The 19,246-nt window shown below is 41.3% G+C and overlaps 1 protein-coding gene across 4 annotated transcripts in view; it reads right to left on the reverse strand.

The window, feature by feature from the left end:
* The window catches only part of PLXNB2 (plexin B2), a 255,250-nt gene that overhangs the window by 68,881 nt on the left and 167,123 nt on the right, over positions 1-19,246 (reverse strand). For all 4 annotated transcript variants that reach the window (XM_082062717.1, XM_082062718.1, XM_082062716.1 and 1 more), the window contains 5 exons: positions 9,332-10,446; positions 7,466-7,648; positions 6,124-6,246; positions 2,416-2,516; positions 315-441 (listed from right to left, as the gene is read on the reverse strand). In XM_082062717.1, the coding sequence (XP_081918843.1) occupies positions 315-441; positions 2,416-2,516; positions 6,124-6,246; positions 7,466-7,648; positions 9,332-10,432 (1,635 nt within the window). In that variant the 5' untranslated portion in view covers positions 10,433-10,446. The remainder of the gene's footprint in view (positions 1-314; positions 442-2,415; positions 2,517-6,123; positions 6,247-7,465; positions 7,649-9,331; positions 10,447-19,246) is intronic.

Below are 19,246 nucleotides of genomic sequence, written 5' to 3' on the forward strand. Positions count from 1 at the left end.
AAACACTGTTCTATCCTAGTGTCCACTGTGCATAAAGAAATGGAGATATTCATATTCCTGGTAGTGACATCAATGTGCTTTAAGAACATGTAGGACAGGGATGTCAAACTCATTTTCATCAGGGGCCACATCAGCCTCATGGTTGCCTTCAAAGGGCCAAATGTCATTTTAGGACTGTATAAATGTAACTGCTCCTACAATGATACAGGCCTAAAATTACATTCCACACTTTGAAGGCAACCACGAGGCTGATGCGGCCTTGGTGAAAATGAGTTTGATGCCCCTGATATAGGGAAAGCATTTTCTTGTCATACCTTAGCAGGGGCTCTGCGACTCATGTTTAGAGGGTCTGCACTAATGACAGTCATGCACGTGCCACTTGGACTCCACAGCCAGTGGTTCTCTTTATCAGCTGTTCCACAGTCTGCCTTCTTTGTGCACCTGACAAAACAGGAACAAAAACCAAAGCAAAGCAATATTATAGCCGGGCTCTGCTTTCTCTGAACTACACAATTTCAGGATTAGAGCTTGAAATTACTATACAAGATGACAAGGAATTTGCTTTAATATTGACTATTCAGGTTGCTATTAGAGAATTTTTAGTAGAATAGGCAGTGAAATAAGTATCGATGGTTTGAGATGTCAAAAGCAAGTGGGGAAATGTATCTATATTATTTTGGACACCACCCTGGATTAGACAACCCAAATCCATACAGAGGAGTACTATTTAGCACAAGAGCCATCAGGTAATGGAGCCATTGCCTGATCATCTGAAACCAGGCTGATTAACCTTCATCATAACATATAACAAAGTCCTGAGTGAGTGTGCCCAGCTTGGCTTTTCTGCAGGGCAAGTGGCAGACACCTATGTGTTACCAGCAATCAGCCACCCCACTCATAAGAGTAAAATGCAATAGAGAAGCATTGCTGAGGGCACACTGCTAACTTTGTGGTGAATGTTTTCATAAACTCCTGACACTATTTAAAACCCCTCCATGCCAGGCCACCATTACCATCACAGGAAGACAACAGTGGCTGTGCAGCCTCACCAAAAATACTGGGAGATTTTCCCAGCTCATGTGTAAGAAGAAAAGAAGAGATGCTGCAGTGCAGAAGCTGCGTATGTGGCTACAAAAGCTTGCTGAAGTGTGTGTGGGGACAGACTCATCCGGATTCTTTCCATTCTGTGCAATGTTTAGGAGAAAATACTGTAGGATCTCTGGCTGCTGTAGCAGAAGACTATTAACTCATCAGGGGCTTTAACAACTTGTCCTGGTTTTGTTCCTTAAACCTTGACACAACCCTATCCTTAAAGATAACATTTGCATACAGAGTCCATAGACATATAACATATCCCTAACCACATAATCAAGTGTATTCATTATGCAAAATTTGGTGCAGATTAGAAAAACACAAGAAATTCAGTGCATTTTTTTCCATTGGAAAAAAAAAACACTAGCAAATGCAAAAAATTCATGCTTGCCTGTTCTAAGACCATTAATATTTTGAGATATTGAGGTCAGTGGTCATATCAGAAACCCAAAGGGAAATCTAGGGAAAATTGTCTTTTGTATGATGTATCACACGGCCTTCAGCTCCCAGCAGCCCAGAAGGAGTTTGAGGTGTATATTCCAAATCCCCAGGTTTCATCCACAGCAACTGAAGCCCAGGCGGGACGAGTTACAGCATATTACATAAACCTGCATGCACTACATAAGTTTTTCTGCAGTGCTCTATATTATGCTATATGTCAGTCTGATAGTAACTTAATGTGATAGCTCACATTTTCAGATAGGAAGCTAGAAGCCTGAAATTCATCTGCATACTATAATTAAATAGCCCCTTTGTTCCAACAGCAAGTACTTAGCATCATGAATTCCCAACCACTCATGCCAAGGGGTTAATTAACTTAGTAGTCAAAGAGATAGCTGCAGGACCACTCTTCCCCCTTGCCACTCCAATCAACGAAGAGTGCAAAAAAGAGATATTCCAGAGCTGTTCAGTGCTGTTCTAGTTTACATGTGTTTGAATATTAATTCAGTTAACCTCTGCAGATAATTAGCCAAATGCCACTTCCTGCTCACCTACAGTCAGGTGAGGGTGCAGTGTAGCTACATGTCTTGATGGATGATATTTATATCGAAACAGGACTTGGGCTATATTTTATTTCAGACATGAACAGGTGGGTTTTTTCAGGCTCTTTTTTACACTTTCCTGCTGTACTTAAAATAGAAATTTTCTGAATTTTAAATAGGGAGTACTCTTTTAATTTCTGGAAGAACATTTGACTGTGCAGTTCAGAGAGTGTTAGGAGTTGTGTACTGATTTTCAGTACCAGCAGCAAAGTATATATTTTCCGAAACCAAATCAAGCTATTCCACTGCCTGCCCCTGAGAAAACACTGGCAGCACTCACCTGCCCTCTCTCACGCACCAGCCGCAGTATGGATCCCTCGCTTCAGTACACTTCTCACAGTCCGAATATTTGTGGCAGTCCTGCACAGGTAGTCGATACACCTGGAGAACCAAGAGTAAGGCAAACCATAAGGGATCCGAAGAAGGCACAAGGAGATATTTGTGGACAGGGCTGTATGGTGCTATTGCCTGTGGCAGCAGAAGAGTCCAGTCTGATTTTAAGAAAATCCATACAAAACCAGAGTGTGACTGTCTCCCGTCAATGAAATCTAAATTTACACACTTTTCCTGCTCTTTTTCTCTCCAATATTCTCTAATGTCTCCCTTAAATAACATAGGACATTTTTATAATCAAGAATCATAAACAAGCCTCCAAAAACTGAGCTTTTCAGTCTTTCCAGCTACATTATTTGTGGAAATCCGCATTACAGCAGCCACTGCAGACAGCAACTGTATGAACAACTCTCCAAATTCAAGAAATAGCTACCGCAGGATGGATACTTGGTACTGGCTAGATCTTTTTTTTTATACAGAACATCCTCCTCTCCATATCTCTAGCATGGAGGTGAAGTTGTTTGGAAATGTGATCATTGGTGGCACTTTTAGCCAGAAGGCATCTCAGAAAGTTTACAAGTGTGAGAGAGCCAAGGCGCTTCAGGTCACTGTACTTCTCCCTGTATAACCCTCCACCATGCAACACATTCACTGAAAGAAAATGGAAATAAGCAGCAGGGAAAAGAGCATCATCAGTTCTCATGTCTCCATCCCTGAATAAATATACAGCTTCTGGTTTGATTTCCTTTGGTGCTGAGAACAAACAATTTTGTCTTGCTTTGGTGTACAGAAAAAGGAGCCAGCACACAACTGTTCCTTTTAGTTATGTTGCTGAAATGATGCAAGAGGAGAACAACACGTACGTCTTCCTGTTGATGACTATGTTTTAAAGAGCACAAGAAGTCCAGTAACAGTAACTCTGAGATGTAAACTTTTTGAGTTTGGCCTTTTCTTTCACATTTGGAGAGTTCAGTCTGACTCAGTTACGGAAAATATCAATATTGGGTACTTTTCCTGCATTTATTAATACAGAGGTCTACCTTTTCAGCATTCTCTTTTTCCACAGATTCTTACCTAACTGGAGCTGAGTTACTGGCACTCTGTTTCACTAACTGGTACCACGAGTAATTTAATATCCAAGTGAATGGCTTTTTTTTATGACAAAATATTTATTTCATAATTCTGGCAGGCATAAACAAGTCCTAGAGATTGTCGTCTCTGCAAGTTTTATGTAAACTTAATGAATTTAAAAGAAAAAATAGCAGCTCCATTTACAGCCAGCTTCAAAATGCAGAGAAACTAATTTTAGAGATTTTTGAATTGGCACTCTTAATCACAGAGAGTGGTAAAAGCTAAAACAAGCAAACAAGCTAGTGATTGTGGTAAGTGGCTGCCACAGGCTTCTGCTTTCTGCCCCGTGTGGTGTGTACCATAAGGAACCTGGGACCTGCCAGTGCTGTTCACGTGTAACGAACCAGCACGGGCACAGCAGGGCTGCTACACTGCTTTCTGAGTCCCCCAAGAAGCTGCGAGGGGTTTGTCCTGCTCTCTGCCCCAGCTCTGGGAGCAGAGCGGGAAGGAAGGGGGTGATCTCTGACAGCATCTGCTCCAAGCCACCCACTGCTATTGACACAGCAGCAAAAGCTGGGAGGAGAAGCGGGAGGAGAACTGAAACAGGAAAGCAAGAGTTTATTTCTCATTGTGGTTCTTAACCTCTGTATCGTTCTTCTCTGTATTTCTCTCAGTCTCATTTCTTTTTAAAAACAGGTTCAAGTTATAACCCACCACATCATCACCTCCACTTTGCTCAAGTGCCTACAGAGCCCGAGCGATTCACTTCTAAATGCTGCGGCAGGCTGCATCTGCCAGGTAGCTTAGCATTAAGGATGCAGAGCAGCGCAGCTAGCCTGCCCTTTATTGTTTACCTTATTTTAAACAATTCTAAACCATTTTAACTCCCAGGGCATGGTTCTGATATCTCTATTCCCACAACTCCCAGCCGTGCGTAACCCAGAAGTGCACATTTCAGCATTTGTTCTTCTCTCACTTACGTCGCTTCATTTCTCCCATCTCCAAAGGCCTCCATTCTCCTCCTGTCTATCTGCTTCTAAAGTGGGTGGGACTGCTCATTGTAATCAACTTCTGGAGATGACAGTAATGTAATTCCATTACAGAGCTCCCAACTTTAGTTATTCATATTTAAGCAGAACAGGTTTTATAAAAGAAAACTATTATTTGCATTATTCAGAAGCCGCAGTGTCTATGAGAGCTACTTGGAAAAGATTAAACCGAAATCCTTTCTCTAGCAGAAACTTGCCGCTTTCTAAACGAAAACACTTTGTAGAGATGGAATCATTTTTTTTGTAAATTTTCCTGAAGAATTTGTCTGTGGCCTTCCTAAATTCTACCGGTTCAAGCAGACTGTCACCAGAAGCTTGTATTACTTCAAAGCTGCTGCCACCCCTTATGCTGCTCAGCAGCTCACACCATCGCCTGGTGGGGATCTCAGGGCTTCTAAGCAACATGCCAGCTTGTCAAACAGGGTGCCAGGCTGCCCAGGCTTTTGTGGACAACGTTGAAGTTTGGAGTTCTGTTCCAAATCTGAACAGAAGCCAAATGAGAAATACCAACTACTCAAAAAAAAAAAAAAAAAAAGAAAGAAGTAACCTCTCTCACACACTGTCATATTATTAAATGCTTTATCAGTCACTTATCTGGCACTTCTTCCAATGTGGCTTCTAGCCTGAAAACCTTGAGCTAGAATATAACATTCCTGCAGCAGGAATTTATTTAATCCTTTTATAAAACAGAAAAAGAACATCTTCCTGCAATGTTTTCCCCAAATATTCTCCTTTCGCAGCCCCCTCATTCTCCCCATGTTACTGCTGCCGGAGTGTTTCCCGTGTCCCATTCTGTGTCACTGTCAGTGCTTCAGACGGTGGCAGCCTGTCACCCGCCCCGTCCTGGAGAGCCGCTGAACCACACGTTTGAGGCTGGCAGCTCCAGCCACCACAAGGAGAAATCTGGCGTCCCTCTTGTCTGCTGCTTGCTTTTTCTTCTGCCTCACCTGCCAGCACAGAAGAGGGGAACCTAGAAGAGGCTGCCTGTGCCTTTCATAGCAAAGTCCAACCTTTTCTGCTGCACTTGCTCAGTTCTAGGGAAACACTTCTGTTCTGCAAAGTTGTAATTCTCTCCATTACTTCTTAGGTTTTGACAGCAAGACCCATGAAAACTCCTGGCAGCCTTAAAGATGTGTAAATGCTATAATATTATGTCAGTTGCCAGCAACCTAAATCCTGAAGTACTTTTGAAAGAGACCCACAGCAGCTGGAGCATCCACTGGTATCCCACAGACACGACACCAAGCGCTAGGGCTGGCTGACCCCATGGCATGCTGGTGCCAAACACCTCAACCTCATCCTTCTCACAGACCCCATAAGACAGCTGTAGAGGTGAACTCAACTTCCCATTCCCAACTGCTAAGCATCAAGGATTTAACAGTTCTCCAAGTCACAACAATCAAATCCATCAGCTTAGACTTGGAGACCCCCAACAAATTGGGCAACTTCCAGGAACAAGTGATAAACGTACAAATCTCAGGTAAAGTTGCAGAGAAAGGGAAAACAGACTTTGTCCTTAATGCAAGACACATTACCTTGTCTGTGGTCATCACGTACAGATTTTCTTGGGTGTGGTCAAGGACCAGGTCATTCTTTATGGGTTTGTTTAGTTCAATAGCAAGAGAACTGTACTCAGCTGCAGTGGATGACAGGAACACCTGTTTCAAGGAAATAAGAAAGGTGGTTGACGTTGCTTTTTTTCCCCGAAAATATCATTATATCTGGCTACTGCCGTAAAAAACAATAAAAAATGTTTCTATAAATACATTAACAACAAAAGGAGTGCTAAGGAGAATCTCCATCACTTTTTGAGTGCAAAGGGAAACGTACTGACAAAGGATGAGGAAAAATTTCCTCACAGAAAGGACTGTCAGGCTGCCCAGAGATGTGCTTGAGTCACCATCCCTGGAAGTATTTAAAAGACATGTAGATGTGGCACTTAGGGACATGGTCTGGTGCCACTTGGCAGTGTTAGGTTTACGTTTGGACTCAATGATCTTAAAGGTCTTTTCCAACCTAAATGATTCTATGATCCAATGATTAATGAAAATACTCTTTTTACTCAAGTTCACAAAATCACATTAGGGAAAATGTTTCAATTTGAAGTATAGGGTATCAAAAGCAGCAAGCAAAGCATAAAAGTCATGAAAAGAAATTGCTCACTGCTCACAATAGCTAATATTTGTTGGGGTTTTTTTGTGTTGTTGTTTTTTTTTTTTTTTTGTAAATAGTGATTTATTTTAGCACTGTAAAACTGAAACTCAACTCAGAACCATTGCACTTGAAGATGTTCGAATTTGTTATCTTCCCTCACAGGAGCCAGCAGTTTCAGCTTCAAATTTCAAACCACATAGTTTCACATGGCCACCACACCCCTTCAAGCAAAAGAAGGTATTTGGCATTGCAGTCTTGACATTTTAACACCACAAATACGTGAACCCTTGAGCCCCACACTACACAGGCAGAATTCAGCAGAGCTCCAGCTTGGGTGTTGTATTGCCATCTCTATTCACCAAATGGCCAGAATGACTACAAAATGAAAAGCTGCTCTTAAACTAGTATGGGCTTGAATAGACATAAGGCTAGAGCAGCTGTTAGATTATCTAGGTTATCTAGATTATCTAGCCCTATTAATACAGACCTCTCAGTAGGTAGCTAATCCTTTGGGAAAAGTGTCATTCAGGTGATGTTAATTCAATATGTGCATCAGATAGCTGAGGTACATCAGAAATAATGTGGGTTTTCTTTGAAATTAAAAAAAATCAAGCTCCAAGAGAATTTGCTCTCAATCACATTTACTTTCAGAGTAGAAGTCTGCTATCACTACAGCTCATGACCTTTTAAATACCTTCCAGTCTTTTAAGTCCAGTTTGTTACCTTCAGAATTTTCCCATCTGACGTTCCCAGGAAGGCCACGGTGTGCCCGTTCTCCACAGCCACAGTGACGGCCGTGAGATTCATCCCTTCTTTTTGCAGTACCGGCTTCTCTATAACACCATTCTTACTTCCCAAAAGGTACGGCAAGTGTTCAGAGCCACAGGGGAAATTTTTGCTTGCATTCTAATAAGGAATAGCAATACAGAGTGATGTTAAACATTCAGATCACTAATTCCCAGCTAAGAATGAAGTGCAGCCCTATTACCAGTCAGTATAATACCCCTCAGACATAGAAGAGTAGAAAGAGAGAAATGAATTGTCTAGCCGCTTCCCCCCAGACAAGAGGCAGTAATCAGAAAGCAGCCTGCTAATTGCAAACTTCTTCAATGCTTTTGCTTTCCAGGAGACATGGGGAGAGAATATTTTTTGTTTCTATTTCATTGTAGCAGCACAGTTTAAAAAGTAAACAGTTTGTTTAATTAAAATGAACACATCATACAGATTGGGTTGACCAGTTTTGTGTCAAAGACTGTTTTTAAAATGCTGTTTTGTTTCTTAATTTGCTGCTATCCATAGAAAAGAAACTCACTGGCAACCGTCTCATGCACATCAACACATTCCCTCTTCACTGTGCTTTAATCCTGAGCTGCAGGGAGTGCCACCAGAAGGAAGTTCATTCACACCTTGCCTTTCCTGCTATATTTGGTAACAAGACTGTCTTTCTGATCTGAAATCCACACCTCCTTTTTGCCGGAAGCCAGGGCTGCTCCACTTGTCACATTCAGGATTTCTGTGTTTGATGCTCACCTCAGACACAGGGTACTGCAGTGAGTAACACTGGCGTTTGGAAGCAAAAAGTATTCTTTTGGCTTCTTACCAATCCTAGAGACCTACTGTGTGAGAGAGGGCTGTGCTTTCATGAGATGAAGGATTATGAGTCGATACCAACATAAGGTATTCCCATGCCCATCTCTTCAGCTGTTCCCTCTTCCCCAGACGGTGGCACACCACTTCTCAAGCTGTGCTCAAACAGCTGTTTATGCAAGTGTGCACCTTGCTCGGGTTGGGGAATTAAGACATTCTCCTAAAAGCTGGCTGAGTTGTTTTTAAGATGGTTCAAATCCTCAACCCAGCTTAGGGTTGGCTGCAGTAACAAATGCCATGCACGAGTAGGGCTTGGGAACAGGGTGATGAGGCCAAAAAATGCATCAAGTCAACGAAGATGCTGAAAACTGCCTCTCAGAGACAGTCATAAATTGAAGAACAGTATCTGGAGGGGTGCAACAGAGCCCTTCAAAAACCTAGTCAAGGTAATGATGAGCCATAAAAAGAAGATAGTAATCATGCTATGGAAGTATTTCGAGCCAGAGCAAAATATGAACACCACATGAATATAAGAAACAAGAGTATCTCCAGTTATCTGAAAATTCAAAATCCAAGTTAGAAACAACATTAAAATCCAGATACCACCTACAAGATTCTTAATACCATTAAAAAACATTATAAATATGTTGGCTGAGACTAGAATTGTCTATAGTGATCATCCAGAAGCTGACCATGGGCAAAACAAAGCACTGCATTTGACTCGGTAATTTCCATAACAGAAGGAATCCTTTAAAAGAAATGCATTTATGAAATCAATATTCACTTTTCAGAAGACAAATCTTTTTTTAAAAGACTCAAAATTAAGACTATCTTGCCACTTCTTGCTTGACTTGTTCTGCAATCCCCCAATCACATTTAATTTCTATAGTGAATCCAGCTATTTTCAGTCATCTGATCTCACTACAGTTTAACTCAAAGCCACCCTGAAACATCCAGTTGTATATTTTCCACAAATTCTAACACAGATTCTAAAAATATTACCAGTCCATGTGATGCACACGGATTTTCTGCTGCGAAAAGTTTGTAAAATGAGCTGGTATTCTTTTTAGTGTAGCAATCGTTGCGGTTTTTTTCCATCTTTTCATTGATGTGCCGCAAGGAAAAGACACACATAGCAGATTTCAGGGAGCCGTTATCTTTGTTTACTTTGCTGAAGAGTGCAAGAAGAACTTTGTCATCAGAGAGAGCATCTGTAGTTTGTCTCTGCTGAGCCATGCTCTCAGCCAGCTCTTCTCCTGGCGTAGTGACATAAGCAGAATGACAGTGGTCGTAGGCACCATCATCATCATCTTTGCAACCCAAGTCCATCTCAAAGTAGGAATAATAATGGGCATCATCCTTGCACAGACGCGCAATCAGTGTGCGGTTATTGACGGGCTGTTTCTCTTGCTGATTAAAAATAAAATAAACATAATTTTTATCCTCGAAGACTGCCACAAATTGTTGTGTGCTTGATGAGTGATAAGCTGACTTAACAGCTGCTGAGTCCGTATACATTTCAAAAATGTCTTTTCCATCCCTTTCGTAGAGCTGCCGAGTGCTGATTATTATCCCATTGTCATTCGGTCCATTCCCTTTCCCAACAAACAGCACTCGGTCGTTATTCAAGGAAGTGATCAATCCCACAGTTGATACATTCTCATCATTGCTTGCTACAAAGGACTTTTCTCCACTACTGTCAACATAATACTTCTCATTGCTAATGTCTTCTAGATCTCTGATGGCACAGATTCCCTTAAAAAGGCTTCCACACACCACAATTGTTTTATCCACCTTGTTCAGCAACAACAATTTGTTATAATTGTCCGTCAGCACTGCCTCTTTACATTGATTTTCATCAATGGGAGGTGTGCACTTTTTGTTGTCCTTTCTTGGACCTGTTTCTACAGACCTTATTACATCCAGGTTTTCTGTAAGCTGATACAGAGCATTTACCACTCCCAAATAGATTATCCCAGTGTCATTATCCACTGTTAGATGATTTAGCTCTGTAGCACTCTGAAAAAATTTCAGTTCCTCATTTCTGGATAAGGTGACACAGAAACAGCTCAAAATGCTCAGTGTCCAGATCCATAAAGCCATTTCTATGTTAATACCTAAAAAGAGAAAGAAAAGAAGAACATGAAACATTCTGAAAAATAAAATGTACACAAAATACAGCAAAGTGAAGGGGTTTTTTTCTTTCATTATTTCAGACACAAATACGCTTATCCTTATGCATGTGGAGACATCATGGAGATTATGGAAAGCCTCAAATCCTGTTTACTGCCTAGCAATTTAATATGTTGGGGAAGGATTAAACAAGGTCATATGTTTAAATGATTATCATATAACCAATTAGATAATCAATTCTGTGCTAAAGCACAATGAGAAAAACAGACAATCTGAAACAACATAGAGTGCCAAGAAATGGTAGTGCTTCTCCAGAATTACTCTGTGAATTATTTATTATTGAGATTTTAAAAATAAGCTGAAGGATCCCAGGGTTTCAGGGACCTCCTCCTTAATAAAAGGGGATAATTTACATAAAAAATTTTGAGACATTTGGTGTTGCAGAACTGTTCCCACAAAGGAAAAACACCTTCCGTCAAGTACAGGTGAGTCCGGATCTGGCTGCTGATGCTTTTCAAGAAGGCGTTACTTCATCCATGTAAAGCTGGAAGGTGGTAGAGCCCTTAATGCACAACACTGCCTTTGACTGCTGGTGTGCATTACAGTCCAACACTTCAGTCCACTAGAGCACGGCAACTTAATAGTTTCAATCTGTGTTAAGAACATCACTTACAGTTTGATGGGATTAAGATTCTGCAACACTTTGGGTTTTTTTTTTTTTCAGAATTTTTACCTGGCTGTTTGGAAGGAGACAAAGAACAAAGACCTTCTGAAACTTGTAAGAAGTGCTGTAATTTTAACCTGAAAGGTGCCATGAGGAGGCAAGTCCCAACAGGCTTCCTAAGCACAGAACGTTTTGTCAATGTTTTCTACAAGTGTTTAGCTCTGAGAGCAGAAAACAGAAGGTGGCATGCTTGGACACACTGATATTAGGGAGAAAAGATAAACACTGTTTGGAGGAAGTACTGAAAAACAAATATGATCCACAGTATTTGCATTTTCAAAGTTAGCTATATGACTCCATGGTCTGTCAAGGAGAGAACCTGTAAACCTATGGGGACTTTCACGTTAAATCTGAAAATATCTAGAACTGTGAACAGAAAGAAAAAACAAATAAACAAACAAACAAAAAACAAAACCAAAACCAGAAAAGACAAGAGAAACAAAACAGTCTAACAGGCAAAAGCTTTGTAGGAGCAGGATAATAGCAGAGAATGCCAAAATGAGAACTGAAAAAAAAAAAATAATAAAAATAATAATAAAGGAATCATGCTCCTGTGTCAGCTGTAACTTCTATTATCGTAGCAGCAGTAAACTCTAGTGGGATGTGAAGAGAATTGCCTGAATCATTATTTATACTGGGTAATTAAGGTTAAACATCAACAACCAGGCTGCAAAAGTTTGATCAGGGAGGGAAGGAGTCCTGCGAGCACAAACATCTGCCAGAGTCCCAAACTGCCCCAGTGTCACTAGCAATGCAGAAAGACAATTCCTGCCCTCCAGCACTTCTGCATTTTGCTACTCTATGGAGAAAATGTGCATGTAATGGTGAGAACAGCTTTTCTAAAAGCAGAGTGATTCTAAATTCTAAATCCCCAAAAACCTACTAAATGTAATTCAGGAAAATAATGAAGACAGAACAAAAGGCTAACTTTAATCTTGTTTTGCTAAAGCTCTTATCATGTACCAAATCGAGCAGCTAACTGTAAAATGAGGTCAAAGATGAGACAGTACATTACTGACAGCACAAGCCTGACTTCTAATGAGAGGTTGACCTCATATGACAGTGACCAAGAAGAGGCTACGAATTATAACCTGTTCTTCAGACACATGACTTCAGCACATGCCTTGAAACGTGATGAAGTATTGGACCTCTCTACAACAACCTCAGACCTACACTAAGGAATCCAGAAGAATTCTGATACTATTTGTCAGAAACTCTTCTTTTCTTCCTGCTCCCAAGGACCTCAATTTTTCAAACAAGCTTTGATCCCAGCTTATATCTCCGTGGCTAAATGGTATGTCATAATGCATGTCATCTAGTTTCAAATATTTTCCCTTACAGTTATCTGCAATGAAATAAAAAACCAGCTTGACATACTACTGCAATGTTGTTTCATAAAAGTTTTATCATTCTACTATCTACTGCACAAGGATCAAGCACCAAAGAACTTGGATTCATTTGTTCCTGTTTTTCTCACAAAGCAATTATTGCCAGATTATTATCTCTGCTCTCAGTCAAAAATGCCATAAAAAAGCTCTCCTTATAAAATATGCCTCAAATGAATGGAAAGTAATTTACTGTACCTTAATTTCTGTACTCGGTTCACTTCCGTATCCATTTATTTCAGTGAACTACAAAAACGCTTTTCTATCCGCGGCACCCAGTCTCTGACACAGAGGCTGCACTTGCAGTACACCTCTGTCCCACAGACAGAGCAAAGAGCCTTTCTGGCTTAAGGAAAAGTACATTTTGCACCCCTAAATGAGACTTTTACAGAAGTAATTCAATTCTCTGTACAAAAACGGGTAATGCTTCCTCCCTACTGTATGCAGTCTTGTTTACTTACCAAATTTTTGGCTTAAATTATTCAGAACTACATGCCTTCTCCACTAATTCTGCCCTTTTTTTTTGGCACTTGCTCCCTGCCATCGTGGTCTCATGCCAAACACGATCAGACTATCTCAGACCTCCATGCAAGGTAACAGTTCTTCATTCTCCATACCTATTGGTTTCATTTTCCCTTTCCTCCCCCTTCCAAGCAAACAGTAAACAAAAATTAAATATGCTATGGAAAAGATCCAGAACTAAATTCAATCAAATACCAGACTTAAGGAAAGACAAAAGCAAACAAAATGAAATGAGATGCACTACAACTACAGCTCATTCTCACCTGATCTCAACGTTATTGGGAAGTAGCAGCTGGAGGAATTCTGCTACGGGCAGCTGTTGTGGTAGGCCCTACAGGGCTGCTATTAACACAGATGCCCTGCTGAGTTAGGTGCTATGGAAATTTATCAAGGAACAGTTTCCTGCTGGGAAAAACTTCTGTTTTAAATGAACAAGTCATGAAAATGCAAGAGAAAATGACTATAAAGCCCAGACTGGAGCATGGAATTGGAGATATTCAGCACAGCAAATGTACTTCCAATGGCTTCACCACAAACTTTAATCACACACAGGCCTGTGTGGCTTACTCACAGTCATGCTCTGGTCCTGAGAGCTGACATACACCCTCTGACCTCAGTTTGCACTCAGTTTTGAGCCCTTGGCAGTCCCAGGATGAAAGAAGCCCAACAGAGCAGTTGACCACATATTTTTCCTCTCTCAAAGTCTTGGCTCCATCCTGCCTCTTGGTCCCTGTGCCCTGTGATATCATTAGAATCATCTTTATCACTGTCTCATCAAGATTATCTGAATTGCAATGTCATTTCCTTTTTGGATCACTCTTTTTTATCATTGCCTTCCCTAGCCCTTCCCCTATCTCAAAACATACTCCTCTTCTGATTCATATATCTTACAGATAACTGAATGTGATTTCGATGAATATCCTAAAAGGATGGCAGCAATAATAAACACACCCCAAAAGCAGAAAAAGGTATTTTTAAAAATGCGTGTCTTAATTAAAAAGAAAATGTGGACATGGAACCCCTCCCCAGTCTTACAGACTCAAGAGGTGACAAGGAGAGCGGATGGCAGCAACCAAGTACTTTAAAAGAAACCCACTGAAAAAAAGCATCTTGCCACTTACAAGAAATTCAAAACTCTAGAAGTTAAGTGCAAGAAACTCACAGCACCCGAGAGAACACTTCATACAGGGGAAGTGCCATCAAGTGACATCGTGTTGCAATGACACAGCTACCGGCACTCTGCCCCACCGCTAGATCAATTTTAATTTAAGTACCCATAACTTTATGTTAGAACCTTAAGTAACAGCCAATTGTTCAAAAGGCATGCAGAAAAAAAGAGCATCTATAATCTGCCAGTGCAAAGTGAGTTTCAAATTGACTTCACAGTATTACAAATACCCTCAAGAATTAACACTGGCAACAGCTGACATGGATGTGGCAGGTGTTTTCCTCCTTCACTGCACAATCCTCTGCTGTACCTGTATAGTGGAACCTTCAACTTTTCAGCCATCCCCAGTCATTTTTCTCTAGCCTTCAATATAACTTTGGCTTTATGTTACTTAATTTTCTTACATTCATTTCAGCTGAAGTGAAAGAATATCAAATTTTGCCTGAAATAAAAATAACTGAGAACTAAAACAAGTGTTATTCCCCAAAACAAGGGACAAGAAAGCCTCCAGCAAAGGAATAATCTCACCAGTTTAGCTTCTGTGGTGTTTTTGCAGAGTTGTTCTTCACTAACCATATATTAATACATATACTGAATTAAACTCTGTTACTTCATCCCAAGTTTTGTTACTTGAAATTCTGGGTCTAGAGACAAAACCTTCTGCCAAGAGAGACAGATACTGATATGCTTTAACAGTAAGTGATACAGAAAACTGTGGTTCTCTCTGAAAACTTTGCTCTCCAAAAGACTCCAAAAGATCCAAAAGACCCTAAAACTGGGAAAAAAAAAAAAAGGTACAAAGACCTAAAACCTGCAACACAAAAAAGGGAAAAATCCAAAGAATGCATACAAATGGCACAGATATTTGGTGGAAGAGGAATGAAAAGATATTTCTCTTCTCCCTCATTCTTTTTTTTTTCCAAACTTTTTGGCTTTCATTTTTAAGCTCCAGAAACTGGAGAATGCATGTTAAGCAGGGGATGAGCAAATTTTCCATTTGGATTTCAAAGCTTCTACTTCTGTGGGAACTGTAGGTAAATGTGAGCACTTCCTCCCCAGCTACAACTTCTATTACTGTTTCCTGAAATGAATGATGGAGTTTGCTGGTTCAGAAAAGGAATCACCTGGGAAAACACTCCGCAGGATTCAAGCCCATTTCCTAAGAGCACAGCCACACGCTGGAAAGGCTTTGGAGAGAGAGCGACTTCCTTTGTAGACTATGGCATAGCTCCAAAATGGGTTGAGTAGAAGCACCAAGAAGAGTGATCCCTGTGCTGGGTGTCCATCCATACAGCTGTGACACTTTGCTGTTAGCAGATGGGACCTGTAGGTCAGGGAGCAGCAGGAGGTCACTTTGCAGAGAATAAAAAACCAACATCCATTTCATTAGAAGTTGTGATAGCCTGTGGTGCTCAAACATAAAATGAGTAATTTCACTTTTCTTGTACTGCTCCTCAAAACACAATTTGCTAAGATATAGGGTGTCCTTGTATGGGATAAACCATCCCATCTGGTCAAACTGCTGGAAAAGTGGCAAAAAATTGACAAATACTTATAATATAGATTCTGCTCCTGATGTGAAAGACCAAAGTTTTGCTTGCTTTCACAAGGCAAATTCTCAGTTGTTTTTCTTAAATATTTTGAGTAATTTTCAATAATATAAGGGTTTTTTTTAACATATAATCATAGACGTGTAACAGTTATGTTGATATGGATCTTCTTTTACAAGAATCAGTTGGAAATAATGGATTTGCCAAGGAAATAACTAACGTTATGCCCTCACTCTGCACATTCTGTGGGTGTTTTTCTGCAATCCCTAGGTAAAAAAAATATGGAAGACACATGGAACTTCAAACCCAAGTTACCAAAAACCAGGGTTTCCTATACCATGGTTTCATCTAGCAATAACGAGCTGTACTATGCAGCCCAAAGAGAAGCAAACCTGTCGCTCCTGCCCGCAGCATCAGCAGAGGCCAGGTGGCTGGGAGAGGAGAGCGCACAGGACGGTCCCCTGGGAACGGGGCACAGGGAAGAAGATCCTCACGTCACTCTGGAGACTCTCGTCTTTCAGAAGACCTGAGGTGTCAGCAGCAGCTCTTGCAAGTAGAGCTCAGATAACTCACTCCCTGAGAGAGTCCATTAACCGGAGCGGATGCTGAGGCATCCCACAGCCTGGCTAGCTGGAGCTGAAGGGCAAAGGGACAGGTTTGAAAGGATCAACCAACATGGCACACACAAGGCCACCCGAAGGCTTTACCTACAAGGTCATCTCTGTGAAGGTTCCCACAACGGCAGAAGATAAATTTTGAGAATCTGTACCAGTCATGTTACCAAAGATCACTCAACCTGCCACCTTCCTTGTGTCTCCCAGTCTCCAAGTGGGGAGGGAGGGGATGAAACAGGGAATCTAATCCAGCCACAGTATCTCTTGCAACTACAGTAAAACACTATTGTCACATACAAACGGTCCAGCAACACACATAGAAATGTCTTCCTGTCCCAACATGGAAATGGTTTCTCCGTTGTAACTGATTTTCTCCATTGTATCTGAATTAAAAGCTGTGGAGCACAACTGCTTTCCACAGTAGGTCCTGTACCCATCAGCATCCCAGTGTCTCCCCACCAAGGACTCTTACAGACTTGGTGCAACATTGGTGAGGTTGAATCAAAAGTTTAAGTGAGGCAAACAGCTAGCAAATCCAGAGTTCATGTTAATTATTATGTCATTAGCTTCAAGCTAAGTTAATAACACTATTAGTAATCTGAATCAAAACCTTTCATCTGTGCACATCTGAACCCCAAAGCATTTAATATTCTGATCTAGATCCAAATTCAGAGCAAGAGGGAGCAACATGAGTCTTAATTTTTCAACTAGGAGTTGCTCAAAAGAGCATTAACAACAGGTAATAAGACTCAGAAAATGCATACTTACGGATTTTGCAATCCCACTCAAGAATTTGCAATAATGTGCTGTCTCTGCAACATCAGCAGGTAAACAAAAAAAGAAGAGCAGAGCTTTGCAGATTTATATGAACTCTTAGAAGCAGAGCTGTGCTATACAAAGCTGAACTCTAATGAATTCCCTGGTTTATTACAGCCAGACCTAGCAGTGTTTTGATTTTGAAAATCTTTTATACCATGGATTCTGCCAGAGTCCAAGGCTTGTTTTTTTGCTGCTCTGTGGAATCAAAACAAAAAAATCTCTAAGTGAAAGTATCTTCAAGAGTTCATAGTTCCAAGTAGCTTAAAAAAAAGTCGATAAAAATAGCTGCTGTGGAAAGATGCCATTCCACAGCACTGGCTATCAGCAATTACAGAGTATAAACCACTCTGAGACACAGGTAGCCTGTGCCAGAAAGGTCTCTTCAAATCCCAATTTTTATTACTGTAATGTTTGCCATATTATCACTTCAAATCAGAGGGCTGCCTACCCACAATCCAGTCCCACTGACGCGGGCAGGAGCACACATGGGGAAGGGGAAGCAGCCTGAGCAGACCTGTGTTCCTGGCCCACATCTCCCTTTCAGTTGGGGCTTCTACATTCATCCCTCCATCTTTTTTGCACTCTCTCAGTAGAAATGAAGTGCCCATTTTAACGAGGCCTTGCTTTCTCAGTGTTACAAAGATGTAGTTGATCTGCAAGAAAAGCAGCCGAGTGACGTGTTTAGTAGCAAGCAGCTGACTCGGCAGGAATCTGAACCCACAGAATCCCCTCTTTGACCTGCTTTGTGGTTTTGTTAAAAGCATGAGGTCACCTAAATAAAAAAATTCAGGTTTTTATTTTTCTTTTCCAACCTCATTGAGTGCTAAGCCAAATGACGCCCTAGAGACCAACATCCAGCTGCATCAGTCTGCAGTCAGTACAGCGCCACAGGCCCCTTCAGACACTCCCAAAGTCGCTTACAGACACTTTTGCACTCCCTGCATTTGATCCTGCAAATGGCCGAGTCTAATTTCACCCCCAGTGTAAATGCCCACCACAGTGTGTGAGCTGAGGGAGGTCTGTGGGGACACAAGTCTTTGCAGCCACCACTGTGCGGGGTTGCCAGAGCAGCCCAGCAGAGAGCAGTGACCGGCCCACGCCTGCCCACCAGCCCCACGCAAACCTGCATTATTTTACCCCTTCTGCAATTCAGGAAAACATTTTTGCTTTCTTTTAAGCTGTGGGACCAGCAGAAAATGAGAGAGAGCCTGTAGCACAGGAAGGAAAACTGAAGGAGCTAGGATGGCTTTAATTTGCTGGTTTTCCCTGCACTAATAAGGGTATTACGGCACAGGGAAAAAAATGCATTTATACTGATAGTAAAAGGAGTCTGTGTCACCAGCTCCACGCTACAACAATGAATTGCTTGTTTTCAGTGCTAAGGTCATCTTCAAGGACTGTTTTTGGACTTCCCCTGGAAGACACAAGAAAGGAGGCGGATTTTTTTCCAGCGTAGGGGAATCTGAGCATGACCATGTGGAAACAAACACAAACTATTCTGGCCCTTTCCTTGCCAGAACCAGTTCCCCCTTGCAATTAACCATTAATCACACGCACAAAAAATAATCAAATCAAAAGGACGACATTTCCAGTATGTGTGAAGCTTCACTTTCCCTACAAATTGCACAAACGGGACGTGAGAGGTCACAGGCAGGCGATCCATCTCGGCCTGCCCTCCTCCTCAAAACAGAAGCACCAAATCACGCTCGGGCGTTCAGCGCAGCCGCAGCCTTTTCCAGCAGCACCGACCCGTGTCAGCAGCAGCAGCTCAAACCTGCACGTTCCCTTTGCTGGTTTGAGAGCAGCGAGAGGAGAGCTGGAAACAGCCAGGAATTTCCTTGCTGTGATATGGCTGCACAGGACAGCAAAGAGACTTTTGAAGCTAAGCAGCATTTTGGCATGAGGCAGAGCCATATTTTTTTTTTTTTCCTTCCTGTTACATTACAATGGTATGGGACTTAATAGAAGAATCATGTATATGCAACAATAATAAGGCTGCATG

This window comes from Streptopelia decaocto (genome assembly GCF_964273445.1).
Source record: "Streptopelia decaocto genome assembly, chromosome: 1".
In the NCBI taxonomy this organism is placed as follows: domain Eukaryota; kingdom Metazoa; phylum Chordata; class Aves; order Columbiformes; family Columbidae; genus Streptopelia; species Streptopelia decaocto.